At 34.8% G+C, this 23409-nt stretch overlaps 1 protein-coding gene across 1 annotated transcript in view; it reads right to left on the bottom strand.

Annotated features, from left to right (window-relative positions):
• Nucleotides 1-2067: 2067 nt before the first annotated feature.
• LOC110111384 (putative elongation factor TypA-like SVR3, chloroplastic) overlaps nucleotides 2068-23409 on the bottom strand; it is a 95524-nt gene continuing 74182 nt past the window's right edge. The window contains exon 6 of the mRNA XM_020843225.2: nucleotides 2068-2446. Within this exon, the coding sequence (XP_020698884.1) occupies nucleotides 2351-2446 (96 nt within the window). The 3' untranslated portion in view covers nucleotides 2068-2350. The remainder of the gene's footprint in view (nucleotides 2447-23409) is intronic.

Consider the following 23409-nt stretch of genomic DNA (forward strand, 5'->3'; position numbering starts at 1 on the left):
AACTTTTGCTGGTCCTTTATAAAATTGTGATGTTAACTGTGTTATCATTTCGACTATTCTCCATGGCTTAAGATTATGCATTTCTCATGATTTAACTAACATTATGATTGAAGTTGATTCCAATTACTATTTTCAATTTCTTAATAATGTTTAGAACATGGTGTGTAATTCTAAGCTCTTTTATATTATGAGAGATATAAAGAACTTGCTTATTTTTATGAATTATTCTTGTACTCTTATTCACAAGGAAGGTAATACATGTGCTAACTAGCATACCGACTGGGGGTGTGGCTTAAATTTCTTTATTCATTTTATTGTTATTATCATCCATATTACATTGAAAGGCCTCTTAAGATTTGATAAATTTGGTATACCTTACTTTACACCATAACATTTTCTTTTTGGCTAGAGCCTTTGGACTTTGTTTTATTAGTACTGGAGTCAGTTTACCCGTTGTTCTCCTATGTTTTTTGTCTGGGCTTGATTTGGTTCCTTATGCCTGGTTTTTGTTTGGGTTGTATTTCTATTACTTGGTATGGTCTTATTTTTTCCAAGTTTCTTGTTTCATACAACTTTGTCCTGGGTTTTGGCTCTCCTCTATGGTCCAAGGATTGCTACTATATTTTTATTGCTCCTAGGTTGGTTAGGTCTCCTTACTATTACGTTTCTCCTAGTCAGTTTCTTGTGCCTAGTTATTATTGGGTTCTTTTCATGATTGCTTGGATTGGTGGTTTTATGTGATGGCATTGGCCCTATTCCTTGTGGGGGATGAATTTTCTCTGGAGGCTTTTGTGGTTGTTACCTACTACATCCTTTATAATGGTAGTGGTTGTGACCTATTTATTTCCTTATTTTGTTCTAGTGTATTTGAACTATTATTGGTCATTTTCTATGACTTTGTAAACTTTAACTGAGGTTTATGTGAATATGGGCTTAAGTTGTGATTGTACTGGTTATTTTACTAGTGGTTTATCTAATTGTTGCTCTCCTACCTTCAGGTGGTTGTTTTGTTTGGTTTTAGGTATCTATGGGAGTTTTGTTTGGGTTTGGGCATTATTTGTTCTATTCTGGGTTATGGGGATGCTGGGTTTCTTTTGGTTTTCTCATGTGGTCTTTAGAGCCTTTCTTGTTATCTGAGGAATCCATTTTTGGTTGATGGTTTGGGGACCTGTTTCAAGCTGGTTGTTGGTGTTCTCTTCAAACACTTGTATTGTTTCTTGGTGAGCCTAGATTATTGCTGTTCGGGGCTATTTGGTAGGGAGTTTTTGTTTGAGCTTTATGGTCGAATTTAGTGGCATGTGGACTACCAAAGTGATGATTGCTAGTTTCAATTTATCCTGAGCTCTATCAGCCTGTATCTTTTTTTAGGTTTTATGTGGTGGAATGCTATGGATCTCCATATTAGCCCTCATGGTTTGCCCAATTTCTTTTATTTCCTACTTCAGTATCTTAAGCATTTTGGTAAGCCTATCATGGATCATTGTTTTAGAGCTATTAACAATTTTGTTAATTTTGAGTGGGATCATTTTTGGCTCATATGTGGGCAGTTTTTTTATTGGAAGCTATTTATTTGTAATATCTCAACTTATTCTCCTACTTTAAATTTAGTAAACTTCCTTTTTTATTTATATACTTTTTTGTGCTTTAATTTTTTATTTTGCAACCTCTTTGATTATCAAGTGGATTTTCGTATGGCTATGGTCAAGACTTTTTGCAAAAAGATTGTGCTTCAATTCCCTTTCTGTATCTTTCTTTTTGGATGCTTGCCTATAGCATCATTAGCATGTTATTAGGTTGTCTTGTATTTTTGCTTAGTGGGGACTATCGGCTCGTAGGTTTTCTTTTGATTTGTTTTGTAGCTCATTCGAGCATTAGAGAGCTGATGGTCCCCTTTAAGGACCTTCTAATCGGTTTTTATTATTTAACGTGTTAGCCCCTCTGTGGATTTTTAACCCGAAAAAAAAACCTATCACAATCCTCCATTAACAAAGAAAGAAAAGTAGGTGGAATCTAATTACAACTTATATCTTCCCAAAAAAATCACCAAATAAAGCAAAGTTAGCACAATAATCAGCTAACTTATTATATTTTCTATCAAAAAAATGAAATAATAAATTTCTAAATTCTTTCAAGGAATTCAAGTCCTTCATCATGTCACCATCTAAGTTACAAGTAGCTTTACCGACCAAACTTTATAGATAATTGATGACATTGTAATTGTCTCCCTCAATTATATTACGTTTAGCTTCCATCATCCATTTTGGGATTACCATTTCAAAGAATGAAAAGCCAAAAGTTACAGAAAAACACTATCCTAATGAATACATTTGAATCCAAAAACAAGTAAGAATCATCCCTTCTGATCTCTAAAAACTCTGACAATACCAGCCTCATTAGATTGCAATAGCGCAGCATCAATGTTCACTTCAATCCATTCGGGAGGAGGCTAACATGATCAAGAAGTCACCATAAAAAGCTAGTTAACACCTCAATGGTCCAAAAAATTATTAATTCTCGATTAAGTTAATGCAAGTTTAATTGCATTTGAGGAACCCAATCCAAGATTTTGACCACCATGTTATATACTTTTTCTACTTTTCATGAGAAAAAAACCAAAGAGCGGTAAAGATTTGCAATGAATGGATTAGCATTAGGCAACAATTCCAATTTTTTTTTTGCAATCCAGAATAGAAGAAAACACTTGAATAGGAAATCCCCATTTTTTAAGCAATACAATAACTTGAATAAGTTTGGAACATCAAACGACAACTTGTTCTAAATTTTCCACTGCCATACAACCTCTCAGACAATAGTTGTAATTCAACAATATTCTACACATTAAGAAGTCAATGATAGGGATTGCATTATTTAAAATTCACCACCAAAAGAAATCCACACGAGGAGAAAGTTTCAATCTTTTTGTCCACCTCCAAAATCCACATTTACAAAATCAGTTGTAGCTTTATTGGATGCCAAAGATGTAATAGTTTTACCAAAAAAAAATATTAATAAGCTCCAAACGATCATTAAATATCTCCAAAAAAATTTGAATATGTAGGATGATATCAATTAAAGAGTTTCCAAAATATTTAATAATTTCTTCCTGGTTCCAGTTGCAATTAATGATGAAGTTGTCAAGAGAAGAAAAATCACAATCCAAAATAGCTATAAAAGCTGGTCATCTTTCAAAACTTCTATCTAACACCCATACATCTCTCATGATACTAATGAAATCACCTGATGCAACCATCCATCTCACCATTGGTCGAAGGAATTTTGCTCCAGTAAGAATAATTTTCCATGTGGAAGAGCTATTTCTTTTACAATCAACATACAAAATATCATAATCATATTTGGCAATCAACATCTTATTAAGGAGTGAGTTTGGTTTATTGATAAATCTACATACAAATTTTGCTCTCAAAGGTTCAATGATTGAGAGGGCTAAATGAAGCCCGTGTCTTCTAGATCCATTGGTTTGCAAAGATCATCCCAAGCCACATAATGAAGTCCACGGTTACCTCTATGCTTATTCAATAAAAATCTCTACAAATCTTATCAAATTCTTTATGATACTCAAGGGATTTAAAGAATGCGTAGCATAGAAAACAGAAATAGAGAGAATCATAAATTTAACCATGACCAACCTTCTAACTAAAGAAATAAACATGTTGTCCCATACATTCATTTCGAAAGCAGATTTTTCCAAGAAATGAAGAAAATCATATGAAACCATCCTCCTCAAAACAATTTTGATTCCCAAGTAATTCAGCTCCTTTACCTCCTTATATTTCAACAAACTAGAGACAACTCTTCTCTTGATATGACTAATAGATTTTCCAAATATATAGAAGATTTCTCAATATTAACTCTCTGCCCAGTCCAACTACAACAATCGGGAATGATTCTTCTAATCTTCTTCAAATACCATAAGTTGGACTCAGAAAACATAAGAATATCATCAGCATACAAAAAATAGGAGGCCTTTGGGGCAGCAGAAACAATTTTGATGCCCAAATTTCTACCTTTATGAGAAAAAGCATTAAATAAGAGTTTAGAACACATAATAAACAAATATAGAGATAACGGACAGCTTTGTCTAAATCCTCTTTTTGCTTCAATCCACGTCGAATTATTTTCATCAAAAAGAATAGAAAATTTAGGATCAACCACACACTCCATCATAATGTTAGAGAAGTAAAATAGAAATCCAAAATACTCCAACACCTACTTTTGAGTAGGCCAAGCCGTACTATCATAATCTTGCTCCATATCAATTATAATCCCCACCAATCCTTTTTTAGACTTTGAATGTCTAAATTTATTGAGTAGGCCAAGCCGTACTATTATGGCTAGCATGTCAACTCACAAATTATGTCTCCATTTACTGCTAAAAAAATAAAGAAGCTTTTGTCAATAGACGCTTCATCCTCCACAAGTTTACCATCCACATTTTTCACTTGGTTAATATAATTTCCATTCCTCCTACCATTAGCGAAAAGATGAAAGAACTAGAGTTCATGTCACCCTCTTTCAACCACTACCAATCATCTCCTCCAATTATCTTTGAGTTCAGATAAACCACCACCGATCATCTCCTCCAACTGAAGATCGACTATCTCCTTTTTAAGTTTTTTCTTCAATTCAAATAAATTCTGAATTTTAGCTTTCCTAAAAATCTCAGAGAATTTTTTTGTTGAGAACATCCTTAGGATCATCACCAGCAATTTTAATCCATGACTTATGAACTACTGCCACCAAAGCTGGATAAAACACCCAAACATCTTCAAACCTTAGAAATTTTTTCTATAAAAATCTTTGTTGAAAATTTTCAAAACAATGCGGCAATGGTCGGAGGCGACCCTCACTAAGTGTCTGGTTGTTGCTTGCTGAACCAAATCTAATGCCTTTGAGTTCAACAAACATCTATCAAGCCTCTCCAAAATACCTGAACTCCAATTTTGATTGTTGAGCCAAGTAAACATTGGACCAACCAGCCCCAATTCATGAAAATCATTGTTATTCATAAATTATTTCATCTCTTGAGGACCAAGGGAAATTTGAAACTTCATCCCTCCCCTTTTATCATCTTGAGACAAGATACAATTGAAATCTCCCCCCACCGCTGACGGAAGGCTCAAGATAGAGTGCAATTCAATGCATTCCCATAATGTCCTCCTATTGTACAAATCTCTACTACCATAAATATTAAAAACCATCCAAGTACCTTTATTGACAACCTTCAAATCCCCAAAAACACATTGAACAAAAGCTTCCAATAATGAAATAGTGGCCAAATAAGACCTCCACAAAACAATAATACCCTAGACAAACCATCTGATGGATAAAAAAGGAAATCCTAATCTTTACCAATAAATTTACAAAACTCCCATCTACAAATACCAGAAATCTTTATTTCCCTAATACCAACAAAGAGTACATCCCAACCTTTTACAACTTCTTTCAAATTTAGACAGGCTTCTCTTTTATTAACCCCTCTATAGTTCCTAAAATCTTAGGAACTCATTTACCCACTAAGGGGGAATGACCCCCACTCCTCTTATTCATCACTTCTAGTTTTTTATGTCCAGAAGAAGAGTTCAATGGACCAAGGAACCTGAATTTCTTTTAAAGTTTAGGTTTAAAATTTCCTTAACTACCATTAACTAAGCCATCACCAACATTTGCCATATTGCCAACATTGCATTCCTTATTAACTAGAATAGCTGAAGATTCCTCCACAATTTTGTTTGAAACAAGAGGCTTCACCAATTCACCCTCCTTTATTTCATTCATTCCAAAATTATTCAACACAAAATTCTCCATATCCTCCTCATCCCCATTATGAGATTCTAGAATTTTAAACATATTATTATTAGTAGAAGTTGCTATAATATTAGATGGCAAATCTTTATCAATAGATAAATCCTTACCTCTTTCAGCAAAAGTCCCACGATCAGTTCCTCATTTATTCAGATCATCACCACCAATTAAAACAATTTGGTTAACTTTTAATTGCCCTTCTACAAAGGTCGAATGAACATCAGCATTCTCAACATCAAAAATCACATTCTGAACTTTATCCAGTTTAGATATCTTCAAGTCTTTAGCTTGAGCTGGAATAGGTTTAACTAGATAAACCTCCTTCTAAGATACTACAGTAGGCTTCTTTTTTCTTCTATAATTAACATGGACCCAACGTCCATAAGATGAGGCATTAAGATCCATTGATAGAGGTTCCCCAAAATGATTCCCATAGATAACCTTCTTCACTACATCTCCATCAAGGCCTCCCTTATCCTCCATTTTAAATATATTGATCAAATGGCTAATCTTCCCACATTTGTAGCAGAACGAAGAGATTTTCTCATACTCCACTTTTTGAAAGAAACAGATATTTAAACCTTCCAACCAAACACCCAAAGGAAGTTGTTTGTCTAATTCCACTCGAACACAAACTCTAGCAAACTCCCTTCTACCCCATTGAAACATATCACCATCTATCAAGAGTGAAGTTCCAATCAAGAAAGCAGTTCTAGACACATTAATGTCATCCTAACAATAAAGTGGAAGATTAGGCATCCTCACCCAAACTAGAGATGACAATCCTTTCAATAAAATAGGTGAAAATTTGGATTTCCATTTATCGAGACCAACTATGTGACCATTAACAAAGTAAGGACCACCCATTAGTACATTTTACATGGATTCATTAGAGAAAAAAGAGCATAATACCCAGCCTAATCCAAGAGAGGTAAAATGGAATTTAGCAAAATGCAACCACTATTATTGCAATTCTTCCACAATCATATGAGCTAGGATGTCTTTCCCAAAAAACCTTCACAACAATAGAGAATTGATGTCTTTCAGAATTTATCTTCACATTTGTCTCATCTATCTTAACCGCAACTCCATCATTTAACAAAAAGGATTCCTATTTTAGGAGATTGACTTTAATATAAGGAAGTCTAGTCAAAGGATTTAACAATCCACTACCTCCCAAACTACCATCATTATTAACTATTTCTCCTTAAACATCACGAACAAAAGCATTAACTTGAGCATTACAACAAACAGTTGATGGCTCCTCCAAATTATTTTAAACTAAAGGGGCTCCCTCAGATACAAGAACCAGTTTAGCATTACCATTAACAAATTGATTAACAAAAAGCTTCATTCTAGATGGCGATGATGCTTCAAAAACATTCAGCCTACTCTCAACAGTCAATCGAGGTGTCTTCATCTCCACACTTTCTTCAATCTTTTTGCCTTTACCATTAATAGGGGAGGATGACTTAGTAGGAAAGTAAGTTGGTTCCTTAAAAACCAATGGAGTTTTCCTTAAGGAAATCTCATAATCAAGTCTCATACAAGAACTAGGGTTAGGAATCACGACAGCTTTATGGCCGTCAGAGGTGGTGGCCGAATGATCTACCATCATTAATTTGGGTTTTAATTAATTGCCAAGTTGGGCCTTTGATTCTCCTAATCCCAAGGCCAAAGTCCACCAAATTTTGGCCCATCATTGACGACCCTCGAATGTGGTCAACAAAGCCACCAAATGTCTAGTTAAATTGAAGTGCATTAGAATGCTTTGAATAGAACAAAACACCTACTCCATAAATTATCATTTTAGTTCTTGGGTATGCCAAGTTCGTATGGTTTTTAGAAAGAAACCAAGTAACCATGGGATATGTTCACATGACTAAACATGTGCTAACCTCATTTCTTAGTGAGGTTACTTCCAAAAACAAAATATCTAATCTCCGTTGAAAGAGCATTAAACTACATTCTGAACTTCAAATCTAATCCGTATTTGTGCTTTGTATAATGATCAGATCATTGACCCCAAAACCCTTCATTTAAAATTAACCCTTCATTTCCATGTGATTATTTGATCAATCACTTGATAGCCTCCAAATTATTATAAGTGATACGATCATTTCATAATGTTGCAAAGCAGGACCCAAGTACTATAATTTTGGTGATAACAAATATTATTATTTTCTTACTTCTATCTCCGATCAATTTATTTATTAAATATTTGTTTTGCCTTACTTATTAATATTTTAGGTCCATCGTACACTTGCAACTTTAATAAGCTCAAGATTGGGTAGACTAGGATTGAGTATGTATGTAATTTCAACTTTAATGTACTTTTACATTTCTTGAGTCAAGTCATATGTATGGTGGATACAAAGCTGAGTAATCATGCACACACACACTAAAGGAAGTGAGTTGGTGAGTTAGAAAATTCTCTATTTTTTTGAACTAATTGTATAGTACAATTTATATCATACTAGATGAATTTTTTTTTCCAAAAAAAAGGATTTTCCATTAATAATAAAAGTGATGTACAAAAAGGCACAAACTTAAAAATCAATAAAAATGTCTCCCCAACTCAAGCTAGTAGACACTGAAAACTAAAGAAAACAACAACTAAAAATGGAAAATTGTATAGATTAAAAACCCTCATATGAAAATGAGAGATCCCACATGGAAAAGAAGACCTCAACAATGATTATTTGAGGGGGCCAAATCCCTGCCCAAGATCACATCAGCTGTTTTTTTCCTTTATGGTGACATGCCCTAGTTATTGCAATTCATTTCGAAGGACTCTAGGTCTTTGTTTTCAGAGGCTCTAACTATTGTTGGAAACATCCTACTATTGAGGTTTTTGAGCTGTGAAATTAATAAGCTATGGATTGGGAACAACTGACATGGGAGAATGGTGCCTCATTTTATGTCCTTTAGAAGGAAGATGGCCATTCGGTTTAGGAAGTCGCCTTCTAGTTACAACATTCCAAGTTCCAAATTAGTTTGAAGTTTGGGAAGATGGAGGATTGGACTGCTGAGTATGCAAAGAATAGCTAGATTCTCCAATGATGATGATTGAAGAGTGTTGTTAATAGGCAGTAACTTAGTCTTGCAAGGCCAAGTCTCCACATTATGGTCAATATTTCCACAATGGAAGAAAATATGAAAAATTCTAGGTAAGATCAATGTGCACACAAACTCTAGTAAATAAACTTTAACCCCAAGATGATGATTATTCATTTATCTAAAGAGGTTCTCTGATCATAGCATCCATACAAGCAATATTGGAAGGATCCCAATACATTAAACGAAGCTGGGGAAAGCCCACCAAAGTTGGGAAACGAACCCTTTCATATCCTTAAGAGAGAAGGAACATGACCACCGATCAAGGCCAATTATACTTCCGACCATAATTTAAGGACCGCCCCAAAGGATGACATCAAGAGCTTCAGGGCTTTGAAAAATACAAATAAAATAATTTGGAGCAATAGTGATCAATTGAAACTACAACATGAGACCATCGCCTTGATAGTTCACCTTGGAGCCAAGCAAATGAGATATGCTACCTAGAAGTTTCCAAACTATAGCACATTATAATTTTCAAATATTTTCTTGAACCTTGTCAAAATCAAGATTCAAGGAAATCCCATCCTCATCAAGCACCTCTTGTTTGAGAATCTTGTCTAAAGGGGTATAATAGGGTTTCCTCCAAGAGAAATGGCTTGGGCTTCAATCACCAAAAACCTTAGATTATTTAGGGGAATTCTGTTTGTTCGAAAGGGGCTGAAATTCTCCACTAATTGCTCTCAAGTTATGAGAAATAGGCTTGGAAGCATTAACACAAATAGCTAAAGTACAAATTTCTTTTACAAGAGGTTCTTTCGCTGTAGCACTAGGATGTTTAACCCTACAAGATGAACCTAAGTAGACATCCAAATTGTTCAAAATCCCACCACCTGACATTGAAAGACCATCTACATCATCCACACATAGGGTATTTGAATATGAACAAACCTACACATGACATACCAGAGTGCATTCCTCCACTTTGTTTTACCCTTACTGGTAACAATTGGACTTTTGGTCGCAAACATGGCCAATGGATGAAATTAGGAACATATTGTGCTCATCTAATAGTTTCCCTTGTGTTATGCAATCGGAGATGATGTCAAAGATATGACAATAAAAAATGATTAAATCAGCCACATTCATCATCTTTTTTTTTTTTTTTTTGAAGAGAATTTATAAAGCAATTTATTCAATCAGCTAATTACAATCATATTCCCTCTTTAACAAAGCGAAAAAATGAGGAATTTTATCACAACTAACATCTTACCAAAAGAAATTTTAAAGAAGAGCTATGTTAGCACATAAATCAGCTAACTTATTACATTCCCTATTTGAAAACTGAAAAATCACTTGCTTAAAATCTATAAGAAAATTTAAATCCTTTGGATTTAGAAAGTCTTCCATTACAACCGGCTTATTCAATATGTTTTCAAAAAACTTGAAAACGTTGTAGTTATCTCCTTCAATAACAATAACCTTAGCATCAAACATCCAATCATGAATATAATTCCTCAAAGCAAGAATTGCTAAAATATCAACTTGTGGACTGTCCTATAGGAGGCAGCTAAATTCGAAAGCACCTAAGAATCATCCATTATAATCTCTAAAAACTCCACCTATACCAACTTTGTTTGTGTTAATTAAAGAAGCATCCACATTTAACTTAATCAAACCAGGAGGTGGAGGATGCCAAGTATGTTGAAACAGCATACACAACTGTTTAGCATCCCAATTCTCCTCAATTAGATTTGAATTAAAAGAGGAAATTGCATGACTAAATAAATTTTCTATAATGTATGAGCAGCTGTCTTCATAACCACCATGAATAACCTTATTCTTGCTTTTCCAACAAAAGAACACACCTGAACAATACACATTTCTAACAGAAGGATTCATACCAGCAAGGTGCCACAATACCATATTACAATCTTCCAGAGAAGTAATCGCAGGAATAAAAAAACCACATGTAACAAGCCACTTCAACACAAGTTTGATCATCACACATTGAATAGCAACATGTTCTGCATTTTCAATAGCTTCACATCCTCTCGGGCATCCATCAAAATCAAGTAATCTTCTGTAATGAAGGAACCAGTTTGAGGAAATTGCATTCTAACCCAGATGCCACAAAAAACATTCAATCTGCGGCCTTAATTTTAGCTTCTTCATCCAGTACCAATCATTATAATCCTTGCAGTTTTCATATACTTTCTCTAAGACTAATTCTGCAACTGATCTACCAAAACACTTGAATACTAGCTCCAACTGATCCTTATCAGATTCTGGATGAATAGGTACCAAATGAATAGTTTCCACCAAATGTTGTCTAAAACATTGCTTCAACTTACCAACATTCCACTTTCCATTTGTAATAAAAGCTGATAGACTGACTTCTTTTTTATTTAAATCTATTACAAATGTTGGCCATTTGTCAATACTCTTTTCCAAAATCCATATATCTTTATAAGTATCCACTTCAGCACCATTAATTATTTTCCATCTCATGATAGGATGAAGAAGTTTTGCTCCATTCACAATAATCTTCCATGTTGGAGAATAATAAATTTTACTTTCAGCATTCCATATTTCATTACCATATTTGGAAATCAATGTTCTATTGAGAAGAGAGGTAGTATTTGTATTGAAATTCAGAGCAAACTTTGCCCTCAAAGGGCCAACCTTCTCCACAAATGACTTCACACCACACCCACCTTTTTTCTTCGGCGTACACAAAACTTCCCATGCAACATAGTGAATGCCATAGCTTCAATCATTCTTATTCCATAAAAACTTTCTACAAAATTTATCAAATTCATTCAAAACCCCCAAAGGAGCTAATGAATGAGTTGCTAAAAATATACGTAGGAAAAGAAAAGATGAATTAAGCATAAACATTTTTTCATCAAGTGAAATGAACATGTTTCCCCATATATTGAGCCTACTAGTAGCTTTCTCAATCAAATTTTAAAATCTGAAATAATAAGTCTTCTTAACATAATTCTAACACTCAAATACTCCATTTCACTGACCACCTTCAAACTCATAATTTTTGAAAGAGTTCAAACTTTCCTCCTTTTTTGCAGAATTCCCAAATAGCATAGAGGATTTGAGCAAATTTTCCCTCTGACCAGTCCATCTACACTAATTCTTAAGAATGTGTTTTACTTTCTTCAAAATCTTTCAATTAGCCTCAAAGAAAATAGGAAAATCATTCGCATATATAAGGTGAGATATCATAGGAGCATTCAGAGACACTTTTATACTAACCTGTTGGTGGAATTTTGAAAAACAAGTTTTTAAAAGCTTGGTTTTATTTGGAAATTTTTAAATTGGAGTTAAATTCTAATTCTATAATTGAATTATCCCATTAGAAAGAGTATACCAACTCAGAAGGTGGAAATAAAATTTTAGGATGGGATTCAAATTTAGAATTTGGAATCTCATCTTGAATATTGTGACCGGATTTAAAGGAGAACTTCATATGGCCCAAAAGGGCTAAAATGAGTTTCAACTAAATATCCAGCTATAATAATCAAGAAGGGAGATCGTTAAGTTCATATCCAAAGCTTAATCAACAAAAGATATATATATCTCCCCAAAAGAGAGAAAATGTCACTCGATGTTAATTCATTTTGTATGATAATAACAATCATTTTTAATTTTCCCAAAGAAATTTGATTAAATTTTGAAAATCAGGTGCATGTGTGGTTCTAAATCTCCTATGAGCGCAAGCCTTTGTATTTAATTACATCGTAGGAAGATGAAGTCTCCTACAAAAACTCTCGATTAAAATAGTGGCGAAATTTTGTTTAAGATTTTCTAGGAGTGATACGAAAAAGAGGTGAATTTTTGGATTTTCAAAAGGGATTGGAGCAAGGTTGACCAGTTATTAACAGAATCAAGGGAAGAAAAGTAGGGGACACTTTGAGATTCTGGAACCATCCAAAAGTGTCCCAATTTAATCTAAATGTTGGGCTTTACATTTTGGATTGAAATGAGATTTAATTAGGGTTTAGTATTTTTTTATAAATTTGGTTTTAAATTCCCGGACGTTGGGGTCTTATAATCAAAGATGTTCCCCAGATCCTAAAACTAATTTGGACACTGGACCAAAGTCATCTGAACCAAACTAATGCAATGCAAAACCTGGACTTACCACGACCTGGATTGGGGAGCTAGATAACAACCTAATCGATTTAAAATAGATGAATCTTGTCTTTTTATGAAAGAGTGGTGGGGACATTTCTTTAAAGTTTTAGAGAGCCAGGGCTGACATCTAGAGATTTTTCTAATTGACCCTTTTGACTTATATTGGGTGCAAAATGGTAAAGACTAATGCAATTAAATTTTTGACTCTTTTAAATGTATTTCTAATACAATCCATGCTAGTTGACAACTTCAAATCAAATATGCTTGAAATTTAAAAAAAGGTTTAAAAAATATTTTTTTTAGAAGACCGGGCTTCCCTAGGTCCGGCACCTTATCCTTATAGGTTAGATTATTCGAACTCTACCCATAGATGGGAAAAAATATGCATGCGACCTAGGGGTCGATCTCTGGCAAATTTTATAGATCCGTTATCTTTCTATGTTGTTTATACTCACTAAATTTTAATCTATTTTAATTATGAGTATAAAAATTTTTCACCCTTACGAGTCTCATGTATCAAGGCAAAAACAAAAGCGACACACAAATGGCAAAAACTAGAAAAAGTAAGTAATTCTATACATAATCATCTCAACATATCAAATATAAATCAATTAATTGCAAAATGTCCATAGGTAAATTGCCTTGCTTATTACAAACCAGAGTCTTTCAGAAAATAAAGTGGCTGGGCACCACTGACAACAACCCAAATTATAAAGCTAATAAAGATGCAAGTGATTTTGAGTGGGATACTCTTTATCTTCAGATATTCAATATTGTTCTCCTTCAGGCTCCTTGGATTCTTTAGAGCAGGTTACCCAAATGGATAAGAGAGCTCTTCCTTTAAGGGGAATGCCACTCTTTCCTCTTTGGGTAAGGAAGAAGTGATCCAAATTTAGATCTTCAAATAGAAAAGGGATACTCCCCTAAGGGGTGTCCTTTTCTCTTTGGAATCCAACCTTTGGATCTATGTATCCCAACTAAAAACTCCACTTTCACAACACTTGACTTTTATATAAATTGCATCAATATGAAATAAAATTCTAGACTCTTCTGCAAGGTTATCCTAAGCAATTGATAAATAAATAAAAAAATTATATTCCCAAGAAGTTATATATATGTAGAAAAATAAATAAACATACTGGCCAAGCTTTTTTTTTTTTTACTTGGGGGCATAGAAGCTAAATCACATGTGCAAGCATTTTTATAATTGATTTTATTTTAGCCCTCTTTTTATTACCCTGCATGAGCGTGGCCACCTAAAAAAAATTATGTGAACATCCAAATCGCTCCTATCCTAAAGTTAATCTAGTCACCAAGCACAACAATCATCCACAGAGTCTAGTAAAAGTAAGCAAACATAATATGTAATTTCATCCACAATATGCAATAAAACCACATGAAAAATCCGGCACGCAGCAGAAAAGTAAACACCGGACTAAACTAAATCTAGAGTCAGTTGTACTAGAAAATCATCTAAAATATGTGTAAAAGGTCATGTGGCTGGGGTAGGTCCTAAGTTAGGTAGTTAGTCAAAGTTATCTAAAATTTTACATTTGTTAAGGCTTAAAGGGGAGATTTAGATTGGAGTTTAAATATTATTAAATTAAAATTTTATTTGAATACATTTTAAAGATTAAATAATTACTACCTTTGTTTCACACCGAGTACGTGAAGTTTATTTCACCTTCCTTGGGGCTAAGTTAATAGCCTCATAGGCCTGGGTTACCTAGTAATAATTGGGATTGATTAAGTTAATTTAAGTTGGTTGGAATTAAGGGATAGATTTTTATAAAAAAGAATTGGTTACTAATTTTAAAGGATTGGTTGAATATTTTATTAACCAACTTAGAAAATTTTGGAGTTTGAATGAATTAATGGGTTTAAGAATTATCTAAATAAGTTAATTAAGAGGTTAAAAGTTGATTTTTAAAATTAAAGTTAATATTGAGGGTTTCAAATTTTTAATAAATACTAGACCTTATTATGAGTTGTTAGATTATTAGAACACTCAATTTGAAGTTTTCTATCAAACGTTATGATTTTTAGAAGTTTTAACCAAGTTTTAACCTATTTGAGGGTTTAACATTTTGACTTTGACCATATTTTGAGGGTTTAACATTTTGACTTTGACTTTTTGACTTTGACTTTTTGACTTTGACCATATTTTGAGGGTTTAACATTTTTAAAAAATACTATTTTTTAATTATAGTCATTAGACTTTAAGTTTGATTTATTTGGAATTTTCTAAAATTACTAATGAATTTTGGAAATTGGGCATTTTAAGGATTTATTTAATTATTATAACTAAGGGTCCTTTTTAATGATTAGAACCAAATCAGTACAAAACCCCTTGAAATCTAATTCAAAGTTCAGAAATGATCTAAGGAGAGATCAGCAAATGTTTAAAGAATTTTTTGGATTTTTTAAAGATTTTAAATAATTAAAATTAATTAAATAATTATTTTAAGTTAAAATTAAATTAGGTTGAGCTTGGTGTCAAATTGTAGAGATTTCAATTTTCACTAATTAAGGGCTCAATTATAGTCAGTTTGAGGTATTATGGATGAATTTTAGAATTAACAAGAGTTTTTGGTGAATTAATTAAGCTCTAGGTCATTTCTAAGAGGGAGATTTTTTTCTCCTAATTATTGGACCAAATGGGCACCAGATCTAGTGAAATTTAGGCCACAAGATCACCTGACCTCAGAGCCTAAACACACCAGATTTGAGCACAAATGAAATTCTCTAAGGTTGCTAACCATGCCACCTAAGGTGATCCCTAAGTCACCCTAGAAAAATCTTAGGGAGCTATTCTAGGGATGGATTGGGGTAAAATCACTAGCCCTAAACTCCTTATGTTATACATCATCATCACACTCAAAATCAAATCCTAAATCTCATTGGATAGATTATGATTCTAATTTGTATTTAAGGGTCAAACCATGACCCTTAAACCAAAACTGGCATGATAATGCCCTTAAAAACTTCAAACAAGGGAGATAAAATTTAGACATGTTAGGGACATGCCCAAATTCATTCTCCCAAAATTCCAAGCTCTTGTAAGTTCAATTCAATCAATAAATGCAATAATTCATAAGACATTCAAACTAAAATTAAATTTTATCCATATGGAATTAGAGCCTAGAACCATAAGGCTTCGTTAGACCTCCCTGAGATCTTTTCAATGAGCCTAAGAACACCTAATTTGGCCAAGTATACTGGGAGATATTAATTTTTTAAATTTCCCATGATTTTTAATTTAATTAACATGGGATTACATAGTCAGCCGACTCTTTTACACTCGACGCTCCTTCATTGGTAAGCCAATCATTGGCGCTGACTATGTAACCAAAGGGTTAATCCCAGTCATCAGATCAAAGATCAAACAGATATGATTAAACAGCTTCAAAACTGTGGGATCGAACATGGACCATTGATCCATATCAACAGTCATGATTATATACTCAACCTCCCTCCATTTCCCAAAGTTGCTGAGTTATTTTGACGTGATCCGAACAATCCTACCAGCAGATTCATGCCAAATTTCATGGGAAGCATCATTATGATGGAAACCTTTAATCCAATGGTGGAAATCCATTGGAGTGAAGCTTTCCTTCACACTTGACCATGCTACCTATCTAGGGAGCTTGGTAAGGAGTTTATACCTTAGAGAAGGCCTCAATGAATGAGCTTCTCTATCAAGAAGCTTCAAGGGATGAAGGAGAGCAAATCACCTTCAAACGTCAGGACCAGAGGATGGCCGGAGGTGCCACTTCAAGCAGAATGCGAGATATTTTCACAAGAGTTCGATCGCATGGATTGGCCGGAGCATCTGGGGGAATAGGAAATAAGAGAGGAAAGATGAGGAGCTCTGGGAAGTGATTTTGAATGCTTGGAATCAAATTCCATTCTCTAGAATGAACTACCCTACTTAGCTCACTCCCGTGAGCTTGGACAACAAGGATTGACTGGGAGAATCCTTGGATCACCTCTAGGTGGAAAGGTGGCTCATCCCAATGGCTCGTGAGCTCATAGAGGTAAAGCCCGTGCTTTAGAAGCCTTTGGATGGAGCTCAAGGATGGGGGACCACCGGATCTAGTTCCCTTTTGGCTCCAGCCATTGTCGGCCAGGGACTGAGTCAAGCTAACCTAGAAAGGTTTTTAGGAGCATGGAAAGCTCAATGTTAAGCTCAATTGGACCTACGAAAGTCTAATTCAGTGAGAGAGCTCGGGTCAACTGAAACTTGCTTGGTTTAGGTTGATTTGAGCTCATCCTGGGTTAAGGCAGACCATGGGCTTTAGGTGGGAGATAGGTCTAGGACTGGTCCACCCAATGCAAGTGGCAATTGGGTTCAATTAAATCTAAGATGGAAAATGGTTCGGGACCATGTGAGTTTAACCACTTTGAGTTAGCCCAAAAGTTGACCCAAGTAAAACCAAAGCTTGGGCTAGCTAGGGAAGATGTGTTGGGCCTAAGGCAATCTAGCAAAATTATTGGCTAGGTTCAATTGAGCTTAGGGTAGGATTTGGCTCAATCCTAAGTGTTTTTAGCTACTTTGGGTTAGCCTAACTTTTGAACCAAGGTGACTCAGTGGCTGGGGTGGTTAAAGGAGTTGTATTGGGTCAAGGGAGACCCAATAACACCTTAGTATAGGTTCAATTTGATTAGGATTGATAAATGGCTCAAAGAGGACCTCCCTTTGGGCACTTGGGTAAAGCCAAATGGCTAACCCAAGTGGGCCCAAGACTTGGGTCCCCAAGAGGAATCTCTTCGAAGTTTAAGGGGTTACCCCAAGGGTCTAGATGAAATTGAAAAGGTTTTGATCAAGGAGTTTGGGTAGAAGGGAGTGTATGGGTCATTTGGTCAAACTTTGTTGACTTGGTCAACCAAGTTGACCTAGGACTAAAAGTTAGATCCATTGAAATCAATTTGGTCACATGAACCTAATGGATGGAGTGTCAAGGAGTAGAGAGGTCATTTGGGTCAAAATGACCATTTTGGCCCTTAAGAGGCCTTTAGGTCAAACTGGGTCGACCTGGTCAACCAAGTTAACCCAAGGTTTTGAATTGGGTCTAATAGGTCCCATATATTATTTTAAAATGTTTGGAGAGGAATTCAAATATTGATGGGTTAACATAAATTGAATTTAGGCCAAAAGTCCAAAAATCCCCTTTAATGACATTTTGGTCAATTTTTGACTCAAGTCAATTTTGGGTCAAAATAAATCCAAAAAATGTTGATTAATGCTTAACAAGTCAATATCAAGGTCTTGGAAGTAGTCAACGGGTTTGGAGGGGGCTCCAAAGTCAAATTCCATTGGGTAACATGTTCAGTGGCCTGGGTCGTAAATATTTGAAGGTTTTGTAATGTTTGGAATTGGATTTAATTTATGGGATTAGAGTCCTCCAAATGAACTCAAACTTGGAGGTTTGGCACTAGATACATGTCACATCAAAATGAAATTGACATACCCTAAATTAGTTGCCAGTTGACTGGGTTTCAATGTGATAGAAGAATCATCTAGAAAGGGCTTCAGGGCTTGAGTCCTTAACCTAAAGATTTTGAGTTTGAATTGAATTAAGATCCAAATTTATCCTAAGGTCTGGAGACTAGGAAGATCCTATGATCTAGAGTCCAAGGAAACCTAAGGTTCAGAGGGTCCTAGGTTCTAGAGCTCGGAAAGGGGTCAAAGGTGACCTCATACAAAAATGAGGTCAACACAGCCCTTCTTCCCCTCTAAGCAAACTCTTCATTTAATAATTGTGAGCACATAATAAAAAGGTAAGGAGATAAAGGTAATCCTTGCTTAAACCCACTTTTTACCTTTATCCATTCAAAATTAGTACCATTGATTAAAATAGAGATTTTAGGATCCACCACACACTCCATTATAAGATTTGAAAACTCCTTGAAAAATCGAACCAATCAAGTACTTGATTAAAAGTAGACCAAATTATGATATCATATGCTTGCTCCATATCGATTTTAATAGCCACCAACCCCTCTTTAGATTTAGAGAATCTAAATTTATTGAATACTTCTTGAGCAAGTAAGATTTGATCTAATATAGACCGACCTTTGGTAAAAACATACTGAACTTTAGAGATAATTTTAGGAAATAAATAGCTCATCCAATTTAAAAGCATTTTTACCACAATTTTATAAACAAATTTATAAAGACTAATCAGTCGATAATTAGAAGACATCAAAGGACTCTTCACCTTAGGAATTAACACCACATTGATTTCCTTCCACACGGGGCACAAAAGACCAGAATTGAAAAAAGAACTTATAGCCGTCCAAACATCATCTTTAATAATTGACCAATAAGATTTATTAAAGGAAGAAGTATCCAAACCTGGTAACTTATTAGCTCTCAGTTGTTTAATAGCAGTCTCCAGCTCTTCCTTTATAATTTTTTTCTCAAGTATCCCTCTATCTTCGTCATCAAGCCTCTTAGAAGAAGAAAGCCAACCTCCCAAGATGCATTTGCATTCCTTCCATTTATTTTTAAAGAAATCCATTAATTCTTGTTCTATATCTTGTTGGTCTTCAGCTAGCAATCCACTTCCATCTCTCACTTGATTGATCCCGTTTCCATTTCTTCTAGTTGTGGTGTACGCATGAAAGAACTTTGAATTAGAGTCACCCTCTCTTGAGACCCATGACCCCGAGTTTGAGATTTTGATGATGACAAATAATGTCGCATGAACTACTATTCATTGAATATCATTTATTATTTGCTATTGTTTGTGAGTATTAACATTTCAGGAAGATCACAAGCTACTCAGGACAACAGGAAGACTCAAGACTGGTTAGATTAGGAGTATCAGTCTGACAATATAATTTGTTATTTACTTTATTTTTTATTTTCTTGAGTCTGGCCACAAATTGCATGTAAGTCTGAGCAACCAGGCACACACACAGGGGGGAGGGTTTTAAAAGTAAAAAATGTAGTTTTTCTTTCTCTGGTGATCGTACTGTATGACTTTATTTCGTACTGTATGATCTGAGCTTGTAAAACAATTTCTGTGAATAGATCATATCGTACAAATAATATCTTACTGTATGATGTGTTCCAAATCCAAAACTCTTGCCGTCAACTTAACTTAAGTATGTTTTTTCTCAGCCGTTCGTACTGTACGAAGGACTTCGTACTATACGATTTATTTTAAATACTTACTTAAATTACCTCGTGATTAGTGGAATAAATTAAGGATTAATTACTAATTGAAAATCATATAGTACGAACACATTCGTACCATACAATGAATAGAGATGAAGTCTGATCGTCCCGGATATCATCCTGGACGATCCCTCAATTTTGTCGCATCGTACTATAAGATGTATATCATACCATACGATGAATAGAGACGACATTTGATCATCCCAGAATTCATCCTGGACGTTTCCTTAATTTTGACCATTTGTACTATACGATGTATATCGTACCATACAATGAACAAAGATGACATTTGATCGTCCCGGCTATCATCCTGTATGATCAATAGTGTTGAGGATAGTACCGTATGATTTAGTATCGTACTGTACAATTAGATTTTGAACTGTTCATACAACTTTGTACCATGACGAAGACTGTTTATACATATCATACTATTCGATGTGAAATTGTATTGTACTATTGTAACGGCTACTTTGAAAATTTTAGGGATTTTGGAGCCCGTTTTTGTATCAAAATTAGTAATCTTTTTGAGAGAGAGACAAGAAAGAGGGGAACAAGATTAGAGAGGAAATCCTTGGGAGAGAGATCTTGAGAAGTTTTTTTTGGTTTGAGAGAGGAAGGAGAAGGTTGGCTTGGTGAGGGAGAAGTGGTGTGAGGGAGATCACACGGTTGCTCTGTTCTTGCTGCATCTTGCTCCTCCTGTGCCCCGGGAAGAACTTATGGGAAGCTCTCTAAAGAGGAGACTCTTCTACATCCATGACCTCGAAGGTACTCTAACTTCTCCAGGAGGGAGAAAAATGAGAAGGTACTCTACCGTCGCTAGGAGGGTGAAAACAACGCTTGGTACTTCGCCACGTCGGGTTGGTGAAAGGGAGTATTGTAAGGGCTTCTCTGCCTTGTCGAGGGGGGTAAAAGGAGAGCTATAGTTTGTAGTGAAATTCTCAGAGCAGAGGACTACAGGGAGTGGACATAGGTCATGGTTTGACCGAACCATTATAAAATTTAGGTGTGCCTTTTCCTTATCGCTTTTTATTTTTTGCTTGCACTTAATTTTCATAGTATTTGTATAGTGAAAATTATGAAAGAAAAAAAAAGGATTTTATCGTTGCATGTTGAGTTCAAGTATTTGCCTACGTAGTAGTTAAATTTTCTTGTTAAAATTTAAAAACACCAAAATATTAGAACTCTTGCGTAGGTCTTTTATTATTGCTACAAAGTTTTCACAATTCACCCCCCCCCTCTTGTCATTCTAGTTATTTTAATTGGTATTAGATCCTGTTTTCAAAAATAGTATTTTAGAAAACCTTGAAAAAAAACAATCATGTCACATTTTGGAAATCGTAACACCGCTGAGGATTATTCAATAACCTGTCCACCTCTTTTTGATAACATCCCGTTTGATTTCTGGAAAATTAGAATGTCTACCTTTTTGAAATCTATTGATTACCGCATATGGATGTTAGTCAATGATGGATATATTGCACCTTTTAAAAATGTAAATGCAGTGAAAACTCCAGTACCTTTTAATGAATGGAGCAAAGAGGATAATGAATTAGCCTAATTGAATGATAAGTGCTTAAATTGCTTTTTCTGTGCATTAAAGTCTGAGGATTATATGAGAGTTTCTACCTATGCTACTGGTAAGGAGATTTGGGATAGACTGTGCATTACATACGAAGCTATAAGTAAAGTAAAATAGTCTAGGCTTAACATTCTATTGCATGATTATGAACTCTTCCGTATGAAACCTAGCGAGACAATATCTGACATGTACACTAGGTTCACCCTAATCATGACATCCATGCATGCATTAGGTAGAGAGATTTCAAATTCTGAGAAAGTTAATAAGATTCTAAGATGCTTACCTAGTTCCTACGATACTAAGATAATTGCTATCACTGAATCTAAAGACCTTAACGTTTATTCTATTGATAATCTCCTTGGGTCACTCATTGCGTACGAGCAAGGAGTGAGTCAAAGATAAAGTGATGCAGGTGAAAAGAAGAAGGAGCGAACGGTGGCATTAAAAGCAAATAATTTAGAAAGCGACAGCTCTGCAGGGGTGGAAGAAGATGATATGGCATTGATGACCCGACAGTTCAAGAACTTCTTACAGAGAAAACAAATGCGTCATCAGAACGGCTGGAATAAAGGTAAAAGCTCTAAGTTTAATAAAGTTTCATCTGACACAATCTATTTTGAGTGCAGGAAGCCAGGTCATCTTCAAGCTGATTGCCCCAACTTAAAGAGCCAACCTGTTAAGGAAAAGAGCGAGGACAAAGCCAAGTATAAGAAAGGAAAAATGAAGACACAAAAAGCTTTTTGGACCAACTCTGCAGAATCGTCAGAAGAAGAAGCAGAGGAGGAGGTAAAAAATCTATGTCTAATAGCTAACGATAATCTTGATCAATTAGATCAAGATGAGGGATGCTCTCACAAAAGACCTAGTGAGAGCATGTGGTACCTGGATAGTGGCTGCTCGCGACACATGACTGGAGAAATGAAAAAGTTCATTCTACTGGAGACCAAAAATGGAGGCAAAGTAACATTGGGAGACAACACTACCAGGAAAGTGATAGGCTCAGGTATTGTTGGTAATGCTAAGAAATTTTTAATTGAAAATGTCTTATTTGTTGATGGTTTAAAGCAAAACTTACTTAGCATTAGTCAATTGTGTGACAAAGGTTTTATTATTTAATTTCTGTCTCACAAGTGCATGATTAGTTTAAATGATAAACTAGTTTGGAAGAAAAATGAATGAACAATGTTTACATGTTAGACCTTGATTGCATTGATAGCTCAAATTCATTTTGTTTGAAAACAATAATAGATGACTCATGGCTATGGCATAGAAGACTATGCCATGCTAGTATGAAAACACTGAAACTTCACTCAGAAAAACCAAGTTAGAGGCATACCTAAGTTAGACTTTATTAAGGATCACTTATGTGATGCTTGCCAACTATGAAAATAAGTCAAATCATCCTTTCATTCAATTTGAGATGTGATCACCTCTAGGCCATTAGAAATCTTACACATGGACTTATTTGGACCCGTTAGTACAGCCAGCCTAAGTGGAAAAAATTATGGATTTGTGATTGTAGATGACTTCACTAGGTTCACTTGGGTAAGATTCGTAGCACACAACAATGAGTCTTTTGAGGAATTTAAGGTATTCTTCACATGGATTC

This window comes from Dendrobium catenatum, unplaced genomic scaffold (assembly GCF_001605985.2).
Source record: "Dendrobium catenatum unplaced genomic scaffold, ASM160598v2 fragScaff_scaffold_1586, whole genome shotgun sequence".
NCBI lineage: Eukaryota > Viridiplantae > Streptophyta > Magnoliopsida > Asparagales > Orchidaceae > Dendrobium > Dendrobium catenatum.